The sequence below is a fragment of the Coptis chinensis genome, chromosome 8 (genome assembly GCF_015680905.1).
Source record: "Coptis chinensis isolate HL-2020 chromosome 8, ASM1568090v1, whole genome shotgun sequence".
NCBI lineage: Eukaryota > Viridiplantae > Streptophyta > Magnoliopsida > Ranunculales > Ranunculaceae > Coptis > Coptis chinensis.
In genome coordinates, this window is record NC_141463.1 from 14,486,785 (window position 1) to 14,507,387 (window position 20,603).

A 20,603-nucleotide genomic window follows, 5' to 3' on the forward strand; every position below is an offset into this window, starting at 1 on the left:
ACGTAGAACTTCCCCCAAGTGATTATGTTTTAAGATTAGAAGACTGATATTATACTGATTGGTTGTTGGAATGTTGGTAATTTTGATGAGCAATTGAAATGTGTCCGACAACCGATTACACCTGGAGAAACAACTTTAGCTGTTATTTCTAAATTTCTACCTTGCCCAAGCAGTTGAAGATATGTGTATGATTGACTACTAAAATATTTTAGTAGTTAATAAAAGTTGCAAGGTACCGCCACCTTCCATCTAGACACCAGAATAGGAGGAGGGGTGTCGTTCCCTCTTTTTCACTTCCATGAACTTAGGGCAATAAATTTGCATGAACTCTTCTTCTTCACTTAGGGCAATAAGAATGTTCTAACATTCTTACATATCACCAGGATTTAACATGTAATTTTTATGTTTCTAACTTTGAAAGATCATGTAAAAATTATGTACTTGGCAGAATATGCTCCCTATCTCTCAACCATTAGCCTCAATTCACCAGTTGGTAATTCTAGACTCTAGACAACAAAGAGGCTGACAGACCTGCATGGCATATGAACAAGTTTCTTAATGCGTGAAATTGGATACCATTTTCGCTACAAGCTGAACTGCTGAACTGTCAAAGGAAATGAGTCCCAAATTTTTTTTTTTTTTTTTTTTTTTTTTTTTTTTTTTTTTTTTTTTTTTAAAGTAGCTAGAGTGGCTGAACCAGTATTAACCTAATCATCTGAACAGAGTAGCAAATATAATATCGTACCTAAAATCAAGGCAGAGCGAGTATAAGAGATGTCTCAGGGTATGGTAATATCATAAACATGTATCAAATGACTAATGTTCTTATCGATGTCATCATTTTCCTGGATCATTAGGACATTGAGCTGTTTATGTGCCAAAGATCCGAGCATCATGGCGTGGAGGTATTCATACAACCATTAATACTTGAATAAACAATTTTTGTTGTTACTTTTTCTACATTAGCAAACAAATAAATATAATAGTTGGACTATCTTCATGGCATATCATGCCACTAAACCCTTTTGTGTGGCTGTAGAGACTAGAAATAATACTTAAAAAAAAATTAGAAAAACATAAACATATATATATAAAAGCAATAAATCATTAACTATCAATATACATATATTATTTATTCAAGTAGATTTTAGATTTTCGAATCATTAGTTATCTATGTAGCAAGTCCGGCCATAGGCCGGGCCAAATGGCTAGTTTTAAATAGATCTGGGCTACCACGAGGATATCCCTACAAAAACAAAAAGGAAGAGAGAGAATATGGATTTGTTTTTGATTTTCGGACCGTTGGATCCGAGATCCAACGGTCTCGGCTGGCGTCCCTATAGGAATATCCTCGTGGTAGACGAACTCTTTTAAATAATAGTGGAGGTGATTGACTTGGTATCACCTGCTGCTAATAAGTTCTCTGTTCTCCTACTTTACTTTCTTAACAATCTTTCTGAAGTTGAATTTGATATAAACTCCAGCTAATATGGGTTAATTTAGTCATTTCATCGAAGTTTTTTTTAAAAAAGAGAGGTGAAATTGGGCTGAATAGGCTGAAAATACGGAAGCCCAATTTCAAGGCATGAACCACTTAAGCATGGCAAAAAATACTGAACGATTTTCGATTAATTTCTACAGTACACAGAAATTCCTTAAATCCAATACCGATATCAACCAATTTATCATATTCTTCCTCCAGATTTTACTTGCCAATTAGAATTTTGTGTGACCTGTGAAGATGTTCCTTGAGAATCAACACACACGACACCGTCGACACGTACATGTAAGGAAATTAAAAAGAGAATCGACATACAAGTGCAACATTTTTGAACGTACATCGATCAGCACATGCCTTTTACGGCTTTACAGTTTACAATCTTTACATCACCTCTCTTCTCTTCTTGGGTATCTGATCGTATGTCGTCTTATCCACAGCTGATACAAAACCGTATGAAAGGCATCGTACGGCTTTGGAGACGGATACCAATCAAAATGCTTACTTGCCACCCACCCCATTTCTCTCATTTTCTGGTACTTGTCACTCCACAGTATGCCTTGCAACACTTTCTTCACTTCCTTAACTCCACCACTAGTCCCAACAAACAACACAATATCCTTCCAATTCAACACATCCATAAACGGCAAATCAATAACCGCACTGTCACTAATAACTACCGGTACACAGCCAATACGTAACCCTTCACTAACACTCGCTATAGAAACCGACATATTGTAAAAAAACAAACAAAACTTACTATTCACTAGCAACTCACCTCCATCAGCAGTAAATGGTTCAAGATCTAGCTGGAAATCAGGGTCTATACTTAATTCTTTAATAAAACTTGAACTCGCAATCTTCGAATTCATATCATTGAGATAACCAACGTAACCGAGAAATTTAATATTCTCCGCTAGTCTCAACTCATCTCCAATACGAAGATGTGGTAGGGTAATATCTTTATGAGGAATATACCTGTTTTGAGGTGACGGAAAACAAGTGATCTGGATTGAATTCTTTTTCAACTCAACTACACTCCGATCTGACTCATACCCAACACCTTCACATGATATGTAGAAATGATCGGCACCAAGAGTTTGGTTCCAGAAAGGAAGCATAGTTTGTACCTCCTTTATTAAGCTAGAAATGGATTTGAGTGAAGAGTTTGGTGGTATGTGTAAGTAGAAGAGATGAGCTTCTTTCGGGTTTGTTGTTATGAATGTGCTTTCGAGGAGTGATGAGTGGAAGTTGGCTTCAATGGTTGTGATGAAATATTTGTTGACTTGTGATGGGTAGACGAAGATTTTGAATGTTTGGAGCATTTTTTGGTAGTTTGAGGAGAAGAGTGATGGAGAGAGATATGGGGAGGGGAGTGGTGCTACAGCTACTGGTTTTGGTTGGAGGTACGTGGAGATGATGATGAGGGGGAGAAGAAGAAGAAGAATAGAAGGTAAACGGGGTTTCATTGAACAAGATGAATCCGAGAAGGCAAAACGGGGTTTCATTTTCAAGAATGATAGTTCGTCAAGTGTTCACTTTGGTACGGTGGTGTCGAATGTCGATGTGTGGTTTCCAAAACGACCAAAAGTCAACCTAGCAAATCTCGAAGTTAGAATCAAAATACCCACCCTTGAAACTTGATATATGTCATTACAAAACTTCAACGAATGTGGCGTGTCTGTGCAGTTTAGGCGTTAAGCGGTAGCTAGTTGGTCAATGAGTGCATACTGCATAGCAATTAGGCCCAGTAATCGAATATATCTATTCTACTATATAATTAGAAAGTCCCGGCTTTCAATTAGTTGGACCAAAAAATTATTTAGCCCAAACTTTCTTTAAAAAAGGGTTCCGAAAACTTTCACCACTCAAACTCTTAATGCCCTTTAAACATTGGGGCATTCCGGTAATTTGAAAAAAAAAACAGTTATGCTCTAAAAATCCCGACTCTTCTTATCACACAGACAGCGCTCTCTCTCTCTCTCAATTCTAAGAGTGTTTCTTCTGACCATCCCATCTCCTTTTTCCCATATTCGACCGTCTGAAAAATCTATCTGTTTCTGTTCTTCAAAATAATCCAATCCCTTTCCTGTCGCGCTTGGAGTTCTGAAAATCAAAGAGGAGAGAGTCAATTTTGAATTTTACATTTCAATATTAAGGATCGTTCTGATTTCAGAGCACTTCTATTTCATCAATTGTGATTCACAACTTCCCGTTTCGAGCGCAATGGTATGGTGTTTTACCCATTCCTCTTAAATTAAGTTTCTATTTTTACTTTGAACACATGCTCTTGAGATTGTGCTGTTGAACAAAAACGGCTTGCTTTTTGTAATCAAACGTTTTACTTTTAATGTTCGCTTATGGCAAAAAGAAATACCCATGCCCAATTATTGCCTGATCTTCTACATGCTATTTTTCTATTAGTTTAGCGTTATTTTGTTTTCCTATCTATCGGCCAATGATGTTGAACAGTGATCAATTACGAAGATTAGCAGATTGAAAAGCATGTTTATACACCGCGTGATGGTACGCTCGTTGTTTGATGTCATTCACCAAGTCGCCATTAGTGGTTGTAACAAACAAAGTTGTTCCTGTTTATATTATTATATTTATATGCTTTTCTTAATCTTTAATGAAGCCCCCAATTTTTTAAGTTATTTCATGTGATTTACCTTTAACGTGCTGCATTGGGTTAAGTAGTAGTAAATCATGTTCAACTAAATCACCTCTATTCAATTGCAATGGAAGAGGTGAGTTCAGTGAATTTAAACATTTTACTATTCCTAATTTCAATTTTCTGATTTATTTATGCTTAAGCTTCGCTATAAACTTCTAGAATTTAGATAGTCTTCTCAACGGGTTTTCGATTCTGCTGTTTATCAATGTTTGGGTAACATCGATCTCGAATTTTCTTATTTTCTTCTCATTAGCTTCTTAAATCTTATTCTTTTTTTATTATTATTTTTCCCGGTTTTATGGTACTCTGATTTTCTAAGTAATATGGATAACAGATAATGAAAAGTGTTGATCGGCTTCAGAGACACCAGCAATGGATCCCCGAGAATGAAATGTGAAATACCCGTATGATTAGGGATAGAAATCGCTATATCACCAATGTAAACCAAACGGCAGTACAACTCTACTACTCTGAATGGCCTTTCTTATTAAAAAAATTATTTAGTTTTACTTTTTTTTCTAACATGCATTTTATTTTTAAGGATTCATTATGCTTCCGATGTTGAATTTTATTTAAGCATAATGAAAATATTTTTTAGGGTTAAAATTGAATTAGTGAAACAGTATAAAGACACTAATAAGAAGTCCATATTATATGTAGTCATGTCTCAAATAAATATTGAAATTTTCTAATGTTTCCCATCATTTTTAAACCTCATGCGCAAATACAACCATAACTTTCGTTATAATAGATATATACATTTAAAAAAAAAAACCCTCTCATGCAGGATTGAACAACAATTCTACAAATCCTATTAGGATGCGTCTTTTACATATTCGCCGGCAAGCAAGGAATAGGAGTTCTCAAGATACAGACATATTACATAATCTTACAACTAGAGGTACAAAATTATCATCAAAATTTTCTCTATTAATTATCTACATTATAATTTAATGCATGTTGGTCATTATAGTTTTCTAACACAGTCAATCTACGTTTTGTTATTTAGTTCACCACATTCAAAGCTCAAATACATTGTCTACGCGTATAGCATCAACACAAACTTCTAGGATTAGCAAAGGGTTTTATAGATGCGCGAGAGGATTCATTCTGGATCATAACTTCACCCCTTACATGATACCCACTCCGACTATTTGTCAATATTGTGGAGCAAAACGATTTATTCATGAAACCCCAGAAATTTGTTGTTCTAAAGGTAGAATAAATCTTCCAAGGCCAACAGCACCAGATGAACTAAAAGAGTTGTTTCTTGATCAAGGTGAATGTGGACAACATTTTAGAGAAAACATACGTTCTTACAATCATATTTTTTCATTTACTTGATGGGTGTTGACGGATAAAAATTGCAAGTGGTAGGGATGGTGTTTTTCATATATAAGTGCACGAGGTTCTATTTATCATAAAATAGGGAGCCTCTTACCAACACCTGGTAGCAAACCTAGATTTTTGCAACTGTATATCTTTGACACTGATCATGAGATTGAAAATCGTCATGCTGAAAATGAAAATTTAAATATACACATTATTTCTAAGATAAAATCTATCTTGGATAATTGCAATAATCCATTTGTAGGTGTGTTTAGGCAAATTGGACAGAGGGACGACTTACAACAATGCAGACTAATCATTAAAGAGTTGAAAATTGATCGTAGGGAACACACATTGCCAACAGAATCGCAAGTTGCCGCTGTCTTGATTGGTGATAATGATCCAGAACTATTGGAACCAAGAGATATAATAGTTCAAACACAAACAGGCCATATTCGTCCAATTCCAGACACCGCGGGATATTACGATCCATTGCAATATCCTCTTTTATTGCCATTCGGTGAATATGGGTGGGACCTGAGTGTACATCGTAGTAGTACGAGAAGAATTAGTTGTCGCGCTTACTATTCTTATATTCTTCAAGTAAATATAAATTTCTTCTTTGCTTTTTGCGATATTTTACTGTCTTCCCTTTTTAAAATCAAATTCATTTTATAATTATAAATAATTCTTTCATTATATATTCCAGATTCGTCCTTGCGAGGTATCTTTGTTTCTTCTTGGTTGTCGCCTTCTTCAACAATTTGTTGTTGACATCCGTGTAAAAATAGAAACAATGGCACTCAGATATTATCGTGATAATCAGGCAAACATTAATTTGAATTGTATCAAGGTTTACAAGATGCTCTAAATTCGGAGAAACCAATGCGTGTATGACACTTTTTGTGCAGTTTTCATATTAATTTGTTTTGTTATGTTATAGTTACCTAATATATTTAATTGTGATAACTAGGCAATATTGGTAGAAGAACGATACTTCCATCCTCTTATACGGGTAGTCCACGTGATATGCATCACCGTTATCAAGATGCTATGGGATTAGTAAGGAGGTACGGAAAACCTGATTTATTTATTATCATTACATGCAATCAATCTTGGTCCTCAATTATTAGAGATAGATTTTGGTCACTGTACACAAGATAGACGATGCGATCACTAGACTATTTCATTCATCGTTAGAAGAATTAAAAGATGACCTATTTCGCAAGCATATATTAGGCAGGGTTATTGCACAAGTTCATGTTATAGAATTTCAAAAAAGAGGACTGCCCCATGCTCATATATTGCTCATCCTTGATGAAAATGACAAAATAAAAAATCCTCAAGATATAGATGAAATAGTATCTGCTGAAATTCGATCCCGAGATCGAGCACGATTTGTATAATGGTTGTAAAGCATATGATGCATAATGCATGTGGAATTAAAAATATGAATCTTTGTTTGTATGAAAGATAGACGTTGTAAAAGTGGATTTCCAAAAGCATTTGCTTCGTTACTTCACTAGGTACGAATTCATATGCCGCATATATGAGACGTGATAATGGGAGGCATGTCCCTAAAGGAAAACATACGCTAGATAATCGTTGGGTAATTCCATACAATCCTTATTTGCTTTTAAAATATGATTGTCATATAAATGTCGAGATTTGTTCCAGTATAACTTCTATTAAATATTTATATAAGTATGTCTATAAAGGTCCAGATAGGGTGTCGTTTGGGGTTAGTACTAAGTCATGTGGAGGTCAGGACGAGATATCTGAATTTGTTAATGCGAGATGGATCTGCCCACATGAATCTTTTGGAGACTTTATAAGTTCCCTTTGAATGGAATATTTCTTACATTTGTAGCTTTGTAGAGTTACATTTGCCTAATAGACAACAAGTTACTTACTATAGGCATGAGAAAGTTAAAGATATAGTAGATAACGAGCATAGATCCAAGACAATGCTTACCGAGTTTTTTAAAACTAATAGTATTTTTGAAGAAGCACGGAAATTTCTTTACTTGGAATTTCCAGAATATTTTTATTGGGATCTCAAAAGAAAAGAGTGGATACGACGCAATCTCAATCGACGCACGATAGGAAGAATGAATCTGATGTCTCCCTCCGAGGGGAGAACGCTATTATTTACGCCTATTATTGCTCCATGTCCGAGGTCCGACATCTTTTGATGATTTGTTAATAGTGAATGGCACACCGTGTTCTACTTTTAAAGAATCGTGAAAAAAAGAGGCTTGCTTGAAACCCGACGATAGCATTAAGAGTTGTCCGAGAGAGGGCAACTACACATATGCCTTCCGCTTTGAGACAATTGTTTGCTACAATATTAGTCTATTACCCATACCAAATGGTGTCACGAGACTTATGGGATGAGTTTCATCCTTTTATGATAGAGGACTATGCCTCATCAAGCGATGGAAATGCTAATGTTGATAATTCGGTTAATCGCTTGCTTAAAGATCTTGATAATATTTTAGGCCAAGTTCGAGAGCGGTAAAGGTATTTCCGACACGATCTCCCCAAAATTACTATGAACAATAATCATGATAGTGGTTTATCACAATTAATAAATGAAGAGATATCTTTGGAAATCCCGGAAGAAGATATCATGGCCATTCAAAACCTAAATGTTGAACAAAGATTGGCTTTTGATAGGATCATTCCATCTGTTAAAGAAAAAAAGAAATTCTATTTTTTTCATAGATGGACCGGGGAGGCCAAAGGCAAAACTTTCTTATATCGAGCAATTCTTGCTTACTTAAGGAATGAAGGTCATATTGCAATTGCAACTGCAACATCGAATTGCGGCAATATCGTTACACGGGGACTAACCGCACATTCTAGATTTGGCATTCCAATTAACATAGATGGTTCATCCGGTTGTAGATTTAGCAAACGATGTCGATGTTGCCAAGCTTTTTGTGTCTTATGGACATACTTATTTGGGATGAGGCAACTATGGCTCATCGACATGCCTTTGAGGTTTGTAGATACATCCTTAAAAGACTTTACGAGGACTCGATTTTTTTTTTTTTGGTGGGAAAGTCTTAGTTCTTGGAGGTGATTTCCGTCAAACACTTCCAGTAGTTCCTCGTTCTACTATAGCTCAAACTATTGATGCATCTGTAATCAAGTCTTTGTTTTGGTCAAAAGTTGAAATTATTCATTTAAACCAAAAAAATCGTGCTAGAAACGATCCAATGTTTGCTGAATTTCTGTTCGTATTGGTAATGGTGAAGAACCTTATGTGATTGATGACATGATTAGATTGCCAGATGATATGATAATACAATGGACTGGTGAACAATCGATAGATGCGTTAATAAATTTTGTTTATCCCTCTCTAAGTCTTAATGGATGTAATAGTGACTACGTTGTTAACAGAGCGTTATTAGCACCAAGAAATGATGTTGTAGATAAACTTAACAACAAAGTTATTAGACTTTTTCCAGGGGAAGAAACAATATATTATTCATTTGATAGCGTTCCTGATGATGTTCGTAGCTTATATCAACAAGAATTCTTAAATTCTATTGCTCCTGGGGGATTGCCACCCCATGAATTAGTATTAAAAAAAGGTTGTCCCATCATGCTTCTTAGGAACATTAATCCAAGTATAGGATTTTGTAATGGTACTAGATTAATTTGTCTTCGGTTTTATGACAATTCTATATATGCTGAAATTGCATCTGGACAATTTAGAGGTAAACGAGAGTTTATACCACGTATACCTCTCAAACCAAAGGAAAATGAACAGATGCCCTTCACTTTCACAAGAAAACAGTTTCCAGTTAAACTTAGCTTTGCTTTGACTATTAACAAATCGCAAGGACAAACTATTCCAGTTGTCGGTATATATCTTGATGATCATGTTTTTACACATGGACAACTATATGTTGCATTATCGAGGGGCGTTTCAAGGAATAACACAAAAGTTTTGGTGAAAAATGGAAACTTACCTAGACATAGTGGAACATATACAAGAAATGTGGAGTGTATCGGGACATATTGTTTTCAAATGGTGATGAAGAATCATCTCATTCCCAATAATCAGTAACAGGTAATGTCTCTCTCACTATTATTCTTGATTATTATTATTGTTAATGTTATTATTTTCTTTGGCTAATCGTCTTTTTTCACTTACATCTTTAATCAGTTAGGCAGCTGATGTAATCTCCTCTGCATTGCAAGTTCCTCAACCCAAACCCAAATTACTCGGTTAGGTACGTTACACTTATAGTAAAAGGGGCATTTTCGCAGATTCTTATATAACCTTCTGAGTATAGTGTACCTTTTATTTTGTCATTTTTATTATGGTTATAGCTGACATTATTGTACTATCATTATAATCTGTACAGGAATCCTTTCGAAGAGCTTCACCAGACACTATGTAGGTCACCCGAACTTAAAGCTGCACTTTACAAGTTCAAGACCCGTAAAGCGAGAATCGGAAGTACATGCTTATCAAACACTATGTGGCCTTTTTGTTTGATGCCACACATGTCAACCTTTATCTATTCAAGATCTAAGCATGTACAAGTTACTTTCTTATAGGGATCCAATCGATACGTTCGTTTCATTGGAAAAGTATAAAAACAAAAGTGTACAACTAATAGATTTTGCGACTCCATGTCTTTAGCTTGAGTTTTTTACTTCAGTTAGTAACTTTTGTTCCACAGTGATCAAAACAGAGTGATCTTCTGATTCTAGATATCATAAAGCATGATGGTCCAACATTAGCGTACATGTTGCTAACATTGCTCTCTGGGCAATGTAAACGGACACATGTTCAGTTGCGGTGCAAGTAACTCGCATTAGCAACACCAAAACCACCCAAACAAAATGATCATTTTCTTAGAAGAGATGGTTATAAGACTACAGAAAATGAAAAACAATGACGGTTTTCTGTACTAATTAAAGAAGGCTCTATAACTCGACAAGTTGTTACTACATATCTTTGTACTTCAAGAAATTTCTTGAAGGCTACAGGACTGCACCCAATTGATACTAACTCAGCAAGAGTAGCTTTAATACTAACTCAAATATTGTGGAAGACGCTTCAATTCTATCACTATCAGAAATTATTTATTCAGGAGACCACCATTTGCCTAGAGCCACAACCAATCAAGTGTTACGCTTTGCAAATTTCCCTCTCGAGTAGAAATAAAACTAGGTTCCATTGACACTCCGTATTGGATTGGACACAGATAAGAATTGTTGGACACGGCAAAATATCAAAATTCGAGATAAATTACATACAATATGTGTCTGACACGGACACGTTAATAAGATTAAAATTGGCAATTTCACATTTGCACTGGGAAATTTACCATAGTGGCAATTTTGATGTTGGCAGTCTGTGAAGAATAAATTCCTCGAGATTTTACACTCTCAGAATATTTCCGAGATGCAAAATGACAATCATGTTTGAAAAATGATCCATCATATGAAAATTGTATTCTTATCTGCTACCATTAAAAGTATTAATCGCTTTTGAAACATTGTAGACCCTATCATTTCGGCATGGTTTTGTTGTCAATTATTTCAAAGGCTTTATTAGATAATTTCACTTCAAAGTCATGGTTCACAATATTTATATTCACTTTAATTTTTAGCACCGGATATTACTCTACCTTTTAAATTGGCAATTCTACTTCTCCAAATAAAAAATTGGTTACTCAAATAGAATTTGGAATTTGGCATAAGTATTGTAACCTGACCGACATATGTACAAAACTTAAAACCTCCTGAATAGGCATAATGGAAATTTGTCAAATAACAAGTGTATCACTTTCAAATAGCCCATTCTCCTATGTCCATGTATACCAACACATGGAACCCTTTCAAATGTGTCCGTTCAAATGTGTTCAAACTTTCCAAACGTTGCCAACTTCCAATCGGTTGCTACAAAAAAAACCGTTTATAACTGTTCTCATTAGAAATGTTATTGTCACTATAAATATGGGCTTCTACTTAAGTTCAAATCTCTCGTTCTTAATTTAATCCTCTTTGTCTCTCTTTCTGACCAAGGGAGGAGATCGACAAAATAACCTATACTATCCTCATAAACCCGAGAAACTACATCACTTTTTATGGAAAAGGTATATTGCTTTAGATATATATTTTCATTTCAAAATTCCAACATTAATTTTGTATGCTCTCTGCCTCCATGATCGTTTGATGAATTTATTGACGCCGGCTTCCTCGCTTATTCTTGGTTCAAATGGATATGGAAGAGACTCGATATCATCCTTTATCCGACATATCACATTTGGAATGGATAGTTGCAAAATCAAGGTTCGACTATCTAGAAAATGGAATGTTCTTGATCAAAACATTCCGTTAGACAAACAAATAGGCAACATGAGGATAGATATGATATTAATTGATGAAACTGTAAGTAGCAAAAAGTTAAACTATTATTTTAATCATTTCTTAATACACAATGATAAAACAACTTAAACCTTATGATCTTTTTTTGTATTAATATTACGGGGAGTTCAAGTACATGCTACTGTTCAAACGGCATGCACAATCACTATCGCCTCTTCTACAAGAAGGACGGGTTCTTCACATTGAAAACTTTAGTGTTACATCAGTTCTCAATGACTATCGTCCTGTTCAAACAAGTGTAGGCTTTTTTTCAATTGGGACACAATTGTTAAGACAATTAATGGAATACATTCGAAATCCCAATGTATGACTTTGATTTTCTCGAATTTGGCGATTTAGCGAATTCGTTTCGTGATATTAGAAACTGCTTTCGGGTATTTAATCATTGTCTATTTATAAAGTTATCGGTTTAGATCATTATTTTAACACAACTTTTCGATTTGCAGATGCCTATGGAAGATTAACAAAAATTTCAGAAATAATGGAGACCACAAAGGCGCACACACTCGGAGAAATTTATTTGGACAACGGCCGGTATTCATTTCTCCTTTCTTGCTTATATAATTTGTTAGCATATTTTGTCTATTTTCTTAAATATACCTACATGCTAACGTCTACAATAACAACCAGCGGAAGCGAAGCTAAGGTTACCCCTCGGGGAAATACAGATCAATTTAATAGACAAAGATGTGATTGAAACTGCTACAAGTGGTCCTGTTTTGGTTGTCACTTCACCGATTATCGGGGAATTCTTTGGTAATGTTCAAGCTTATCATTTATTTTACCCCTTCTTGCTTATAATTTAATAAGTATTGTTAATACAGATGAATACCATTTCTCATCGACAAATTCAACTCAATTGTTATTTAACTTGGAAATCCAGAAGTTAGAAGTATCATGAACAGGTGCTCTTTTTTATTTCTTTATTTTTTTCGATGAATTCCTAGACATGGTCTTCACATTGATAGTGTATTGTTGTTGATACATGAAATCCTTTCATGATTGTTTTCCACGATTATACAGTTTTGACGATGGAAAAGTTGAGCTGTTGATTGGTTCTTCATCAACTCAATCAAATGTGGAAGAGAGATCGTAAGGAATAGAAAGACGCTTTTCAGAAATTGCTGTCTGAAACCACTAAAGTTAATGCATATATAATTTATAATATATGCAAGGTTAGTATACATTAATATTAGAATAACTTGGTGTGTGTGAGTTATAAGAATTGCGATATGCAGGGAAGAAGCTTTACATGTGCAGCAACAATTTGTGAAGTAATACATGCATATGAACCTTATTACGACTCGTGCGATAAGAATAAATGTCGGAAGAAACTGGTTGATCAATGGTGCAACAAATGCAATAAATTTGTCTCATCTCCAATACCAAGGTATAAATAATAACATATTTCAATGCGTCAATCTTTTTTAGTGCAATCTTCTTACTAAAAAAAGCATCAGGTTTCATTTACGAGTACGAATTAAGGATCATACGGATACCTCAGAAATGACTGTATTTGGAAATAAGGCTGAGTCGTTAGTGCAACAATCTGCATCTGAGTTGAAAGATATCAATCAATCGGTAAATCAAATATTATCCTTTTTAGCACATAGTGTACTGCATAATAAAATAACTCTATTCCTTTTAACTCATTTTTTTTTGGACAGCCAAATGGATCTCAAGTTGTTAAAGACATATTGAACAAGCTAATTGGCTGCTCATTTGTGTTTGAACTAAAAGTCAATGAATCTGACTTTCGAGGTGAAGTGAGGCAGTCATTGACAACTACTAGAGTGTTTCGGACCAATTTGAAACGGTAAAATATATTCTAACATTTTGTATTATAATGTGCATATCAAGATATCTATATATTTAAACAAATACATTATTGTGTATATATAGGGTACAAACACATTGAAAGCAAATGAAGATCTTAGTACACAATTGGAATGTGGTACTTCAAACATAGAAGTAATTGAATGTGAGGTTAGGTTCACTGTCACACTTCTATTCCACATATGCTTTTAAAAATTTAGTATACATATTGTTATACTCACATTTTATTACAACGTATGATAGGAATTTCCTGCTACAAAAGGGGATAATACTTCAGAATGTTTAACCACCAAACGCCATAAAATATAAGAGAATGCGGAAGAAATATGACTAAGGTATTGCATGTTTCGACATCCATTAAATGCATTAAATAGCAACCTTAAATATTTATCTATTACCTTTTGAAACTGATATTAATATTTATGCTTTGTTTTCTGAGGAATCAAGCTTGGTGCGTGCTAAGTGGAAGAAGATTAAAAGAAAAGATTTTGTAATATATACTTAATTAATTATATATTTTAGGAGATGATGACTCTGAATATTTTCTATTTCAATAAATGTCTGAACAGACATCTAGAACCCTTGGTGGTCATGTGATGTCAATTGGTTCAATAATGTAAACTATTTCAATAAAAAGTCTTTGTTGTTCATCTATTGAGCTCTTGCCTCCATTGCTTCCATTAGTCCCACTGTTAATGGCTCCAGTTGTTCTACTAGACCTTTCCATAGTGTAGGAGACCGTCTTGTGTATGTAAGATTTTGTATCATATTCAACATGAACTGGAGACAAGCCCTTGATGTGGCTTTGTTATTTGTTGTGATTTGACTTATTTGACCTTTTGTAATGGTACACAATGGGTCGCAAGTATGTTTTAGTGGCTATAGTATCGCATAATATCGAATTCTATAGTGGCAATGGATCGATCTATCATCTATGTAATATAATACTGGTTAAAATGTCATGTTGGATATGTGTCGAAGTTGTGCTGTTGCCCTCATTCTTGTCTTGGGCAACGTAAGAAGTGAATATCTTGGGCATAGATGAAACTGCATGCACATCCTCTATCAACGCTACTTCATATGTATGGTGTGTGATGTGTAGTCTGTAGTCTGTAGTCTAAGCAGCCGAAGCTAATGGGAGACAGTCATATTTGGGAGAACCGAAAGTCATTGAGCCTCGATATCGGATCACCCATCATTCTAAGGAATATAGGAAGGACTTTCGTCCAATGGAGCTCTTGCCTCCATTGCTTCCATTAGTCCCATCGTTAATGGCTCCAGTTGTTCTACTAGACCTTTCATCTGCAGTGAGGCTTGCACCATTTGGATTTTCATGCAACTGGAGAGCAAACTCAAGGTTCCACAACACGTCACCCATAGATGGGCGATCCTTCCCTTGATCGGATAATCATTTCTCATTTGTTTTCGGCAAATTTGTTTAAGCACTTTCGGGGTTCACCTTTCCCTTTAGCTGGGATCGATAATGTCCTCGAGAATTCCCTTCCTTTGGCGGCAGAGCCCAATCATCTAGACTTACTTGCTCCTTTGGAAGGGTAGGGTTTAGTGCAGGCCTTGCACATAAGACCTCAAAGCGGACAACACCGAAAAGAGTATCGATTTGTCCGTCAACTGGCCTGTCGTCGGAATACTTTCGGGATCCAAGTAACCAAAGCTCCCTTTCACCCACAGTACTAACATGGTCCGGTTGAGATTTTGACCTGTTTTTGAGAGTCCAAAATCTGATACCTTGGCGACCCAATTGTAGTCCACCGAGAATATTGGTGGTCTTTACATCCGAGTGAATGATGGTGTACTTGGCTTTGTATGAAGGTAGTAAAGTCCTCTAGCGGCTCCAATGCAAATCCCCAACCTTTGCTTCCATGAGAGTTGAGGGCTGTTGCTCTTATATATATATGCTCCCTTAGAGTGCCATTGCCCGTGTAATCATACACCAAGATCATCTCATCATTCTCTTCACGAGAACCCAATCAAAGAGACCAAATGCACGTGTCTCAACCGACAAAGATCTCAATTTCAATCTCATCTCTATGTCGGCAATTCCCTATTTAGAAAACTACCATTCCATGGACCCTAACAGCAAGATGGAAGAGGGCAGCCCAAAAACTTGACCCCGATCTTGGTGCATCTCACATACATTTGCGAGAGGCCGATGATTTGATCGCGGATGTTGCAGCAAAGAAGGGAACCTAGAAACTATTACGTTACAATTCATATATTACAATACCATCGTAATAGAACCTAGATAGATACTCAAACTAGATTTCCAACCATTTTATTTGTTTATTAAGTTCTGAGATTATCTCAAAGTGTAGTGAGTGCTGGAGAAGTCATATGAGAAATGGAATAAAGAACTGCACCAGTGAAAGAGTGTATGATTGATGGTGCTCTAACTTTGTGGCATTAAAAATACTTTCGAATGTGTTGTAAATTAGTTCTTTCAATAATAATAATCAAATTGCGATCTTTACCATAACAAATTACAATATACTTGCCATCATTCACGTGCGTAGCACGTGCCCTCCACTAGTCATAGATTAATCAAAAACTAATCAGGTGATAATTCCGAATTAGATTTTCTCTTCCAATAGGTAATATGCCACAAATAACTAATAACTAAATACATATTTAAGTGAAATTAAAAAAATAAACATATCCAACAATCACCAAAATGCAATCATAGCCTCATTGCGATATAATCTATTATAAGTCAAATAAAAAACATATAAAATTTCAAAAACCCAAAAGCGCCCATGACTATGCTAAAACTATATCATGGGAAAGTTGGTTTAAGTTGGATTTTCTATATCATAGGTTTTTTGTTCTATAACTTTTTATGCTAGGGTATGCCTGTGTCGTACGACACTGATATAGAGTTGCTTGCGGCACTAACTTTGTAGAAGCAACTTGAACACCCCCACCCCCTTCCCCTTGATTGTATTATACGGGCTATGGTCAAGAATGATTATTAGGTTGAGAAACTCAACATGACACTAACTTGAACCACCTGAGGGGTAGTTTGGACAGAACCTCCCCATTATTGGACGACTTTTCAATGTTTTGGATCCTGTTAAAAGGCTAACTGTCATTCAATAAATTTGATAGTGATTTGCACATAACCTCTAGACTCATTCATCTAAATGGACTTAAACATAGAAGAACACCAATTTAAGCAAATGAAATAAGAACAATATGAAAAACATATACATAATCAAACTTCCACCAGTGGTTTGAATGAGGACATCAAAACAGTACCAAAAAGAGCACCCACAAAAGTATGTTAAGTACAAAAAAAATATAGCAAAAGTACAAATAACATTGTTGATAATCATAACTCTTTCATAAACCCCATCTTCATTTGCCAATGTCAAGGTCATTATCATAAATCCTGAGCCTTAAGGAAACTGTTTCGACCCCCACCTACGTGGCAAACGTCTATTAGTAGGCTAGGGGTCTCCACTTTATTCATTTAATCGGCAAGGCTAAAGCCCAATTTGCAATATCATAGATCAATGTACAGGCCCATTAACTCATGTGTCTAAGGCTGAACGTTAACCACATGGCTTGCCACTTACGTATATTAATTTATGTCTAGATTCGTTTCATATCAAAGAGATAATCATCAATGAAGTCAGGTTCAATTGTAATTACTTGAGCTACAAGAAATCTTTACTATACAAATATAAATACTAAACTATTTTTCATACAGAACTACGTTCTTGAGACTTGATCTCATTGATAATTTGGGTATATAGACAACCAAAAGTTATAGTCTAATCATTCACTCAATCACCATCACTTTTCTCACTACTCTTTTACGTTATTCACCTCTTTCGTCACTACTTAGTGTTTTGATCATATTTGGTCGAAACATAATTTGTGCCGTTTGCTGTTCTTATTCAACACCTTCGATCACGTTCTGCAAAAATTATCACGAATACTAAAAAAGCTCAAGTTCCCAATACAATTACTGTTGATCAACCCAACCATGATGTTCAAGGTCAACCTGGCGACAACAGACAAAAAAAAAAAAAAAAAAATCAATCTGTATTACTCCTCTTCAACGCCACGCGACATTACTACTTTTTCACGAATATATGGTCTCCGCAATCTGATACTGATAATATAAGTCAAATGCCTCGAGAATCACTTCTTTGAAAGTTCAAACGTGTACGGATCGGAAATAGAACAGTTACTACAAGCGTCGTCTGAAATGAATCATTCCACTCAAAGATGATGTGACATCTATCGCACCACAATATAACACAAGCCAACGACATCGTAGCATGTGGGATCGTTTACGTAGTGAGGATAAGATTCTGTTGTTCCCAACGTTCGGTAATCCACGAGTTTTTGAAAATGGTGTTGTATCTGTCACACTATAACGTAACACGCTAACAACATTGTTGCGTGTGGGATCGTTTACGTGGTGATGATTAGATTCTCGTTGTTCGCAATGGTTATCCATGAGTTCAAGATGATAAATACAAACCGCGACTGGTTACTTTTCACGAATCTCAGCAAAATATTTCCAATTCATATTTGTTCATTGTCGTTTGATAGTGTCGGTAGTCGTCTCATATTCTTTGTTAGCAAGACTCTTATATCAGTTGAATCGAAGCATTCTTGCATTGAGAAAATTGCATTGGCCTTGTTTCTTGCTGCCAGATGTCTTAAGCTTATTTTCAGGAAAGAACAATCGAAGTTTATACTGACTATCCGTTGTGCAAGTTTTTTCGCAATGTCTACGAATTGAGTCGCATAATGGAAAAGTTACCTTAACTGTCACACCCCGAATTTCGACAGAATTCGGAAAAACATTATTTGTCTCCGACTCTTCGATTTCCGAGGTGTGACGCACTCTCCACTCCCAAAAATCCATAAACAGTTTTAAAATATGTGGATAATTAAAACCAATAAAAATTTTAACTTAAACAACAGTCATCTTCATTACCAAAAACAATTTACAAATGAAAATGCAAATGCAAATAACCTTATCTCAACTGAAAATCTATATCACCTCAAGGGAAAACAAAACTTATCCACGAGATGCAATGCTAACGCAAAACCACAAGCAAAGAACCAATCTTCTTCATCACTAAACTGTCAAGACTTATCAACTATGTTCATTTAATGAACACACCCGATAAGCAAACATGCAAATCGGGTCAAGATTATAAACAATCTTTGGTGTGAGTAGCCCTAAAAACAACATATACATATACAAATATAAACACAATCCACAAGGCAGTTAGTTCCTCCACCGAGGCGCCTTAACTTTCAACGACAAATACAACATCCTTAAGAATAATAATTAAGGCAGGTAGTTCCTCCACTGAGGCGCCTTAACTTCCCACTAACCACACAACAAACTATACACATAATAAATAAGGCATGTAGTTCCTCCATCGAGGTGCCTTAGGTTCAACTAAACAAATAACCAAACAAACATATTATATACGTACCTCATTTCATGCTCAATCACAGAGTGGGTCGTCTTCTCGCCAAGTAATTAGTTTGACCCACCCTTACGCAAAACCATATATAATCATCTATCTACATATACATCATTAACAAATATATTACCATAATTATATTAATTAAGGTTTTCTTTCGTGTCCCTAAAATCACGTCAGATCTATGTCTTACCTAGTTTCCCTGGCTACCACAATCGCTACCCAACGCCGAACATGTACATCCACATGCCTCCCTTTACATAATGAGCCACTCCGATGCGTAACCACCCCGGCGGGATGCCGCGACACCGTAAATCCTCACACGGAAGCCAAATCTATGTAAGCACCGCCACTATTCGCATAAAATATTTGCGCATCATCGTTCTATTTTGCTTAACGGAATAATCAAGCCACTATTCGCTACGCCGGGGAGGGCCATTCGCCTTTATGAAACGCCGTATGGTCACCCGAAAGGCCATTCAGATTAACCGAACGCCAGACGCCACCGAAGGCCATTCAGATTTAATCAAACGCCCGGCGGCCAATCACATGAGTTGTGGTAGTCGGGTTCTAGGATTTTCGTTTCGTAATTTATTCAGGTGTCATACATTAATGACTCATAAACATTTCTACTATATCGTGCGGGTCAATTACCTTATTGCACTAAGCCATAATATCTAGAAACATCTCAATTATATCTCATAGTCACTTTCATTCTTTCACGTGCCAATATATTATCAGACTACACCACACTCCGCGGCAAATATTCACCAATACTATATTAGCATCTCACATATAAAATAATGGAGTGTATATACATTTCTCCAAGATATTGCATTAATATAAATATCCCAGCATATTATCTCATGTCACAATGCTTCAACGTATCACATACATTTTTATTATAACGTATTAGGAATATAATATCTCCTAATATCTCAATATCGTCACGTGTCAAAAATACACAACATCAAGGTCAAATCTTTCTTAGATAATGACCAACAAATTATACAAACTTCCACAGCATTTTATTACTATATGTGTCCATATAATATACACATAGAACGTAGCACAAATAAACATTCCACAGTCCACAATCAAAGCCCAATATATATATGCTTTACACACTACTCACGTCAAATCTAAATTAGATAATGACCAACCAAGTTATATAATATCGACAATATTTTATATAATCAAATATGTGAAAAACTAGAAAAGTCAACATTCCACAGTCAAAGTCAACGGTCAAAGTCAACAGTCAAGGGTCAAAGGTAAACACATCATGGTCAATGTCAAACTCAACATGTCATGGTCAAAGTCAACATGTCCTGGTCAAAGTCAAAGTCAACATATCATGGTCAAAGTCAAA

At 35.6% G+C, this 20,603-nt stretch overlaps 1 protein-coding gene and 2 long non-coding RNA genes across 3 annotated transcripts; all 3 read left to right on the top strand.

Annotated features, from left to right (window-relative positions):
* Window positions 1-4,773: 4,773 nt before the first annotated feature.
* On the top strand, window positions 4,774-6,373 carry LOC147480125 (uncharacterized). The gene is made up of 3 exons (XR_015206280.1): window positions 4,774-5,076; window positions 5,770-6,107; window positions 6,214-6,373. It is a non-coding gene; the product is annotated as an uncharacterized LOC147480125 (long non-coding RNA).
* Window positions 6,374-8,513: 2,140 nt separating this feature from the next.
* On the top strand, window positions 8,514-10,202 carry LOC147480126 (uncharacterized). Its single transcript, XR_015206281.1, has 3 exons — window positions 8,514-9,588; window positions 9,685-9,751; window positions 9,887-10,202. It is a non-coding gene; the product is annotated as an uncharacterized LOC147480126 (long non-coding RNA).
* A 2,884-nt stretch (window positions 10,203-13,086) lies between these two features.
* Window positions 13,087-14,306, top strand: LOC147480127 (replication protein A 70 kDa DNA-binding subunit E-like). The gene is made up of 6 exons (XM_086581333.1): window positions 13,087-13,311; window positions 13,382-13,502; window positions 13,589-13,737; window positions 13,824-13,907; window positions 14,001-14,092; window positions 14,197-14,306. The coding sequence occupies exons 1-4, from the start codon at window positions 13,154-13,156 to the stop codon at window positions 13,837-13,839; spliced, it is 444 nt and encodes a 147-aa protein (XP_086437459.1). The 5' UTR covers window positions 13,087-13,153; the 3' UTR covers window positions 13,840-13,907; window positions 14,001-14,092; window positions 14,197-14,306.
* The last annotated feature ends 6,297 nt before the right edge of the window (window positions 14,307-20,603 follow it).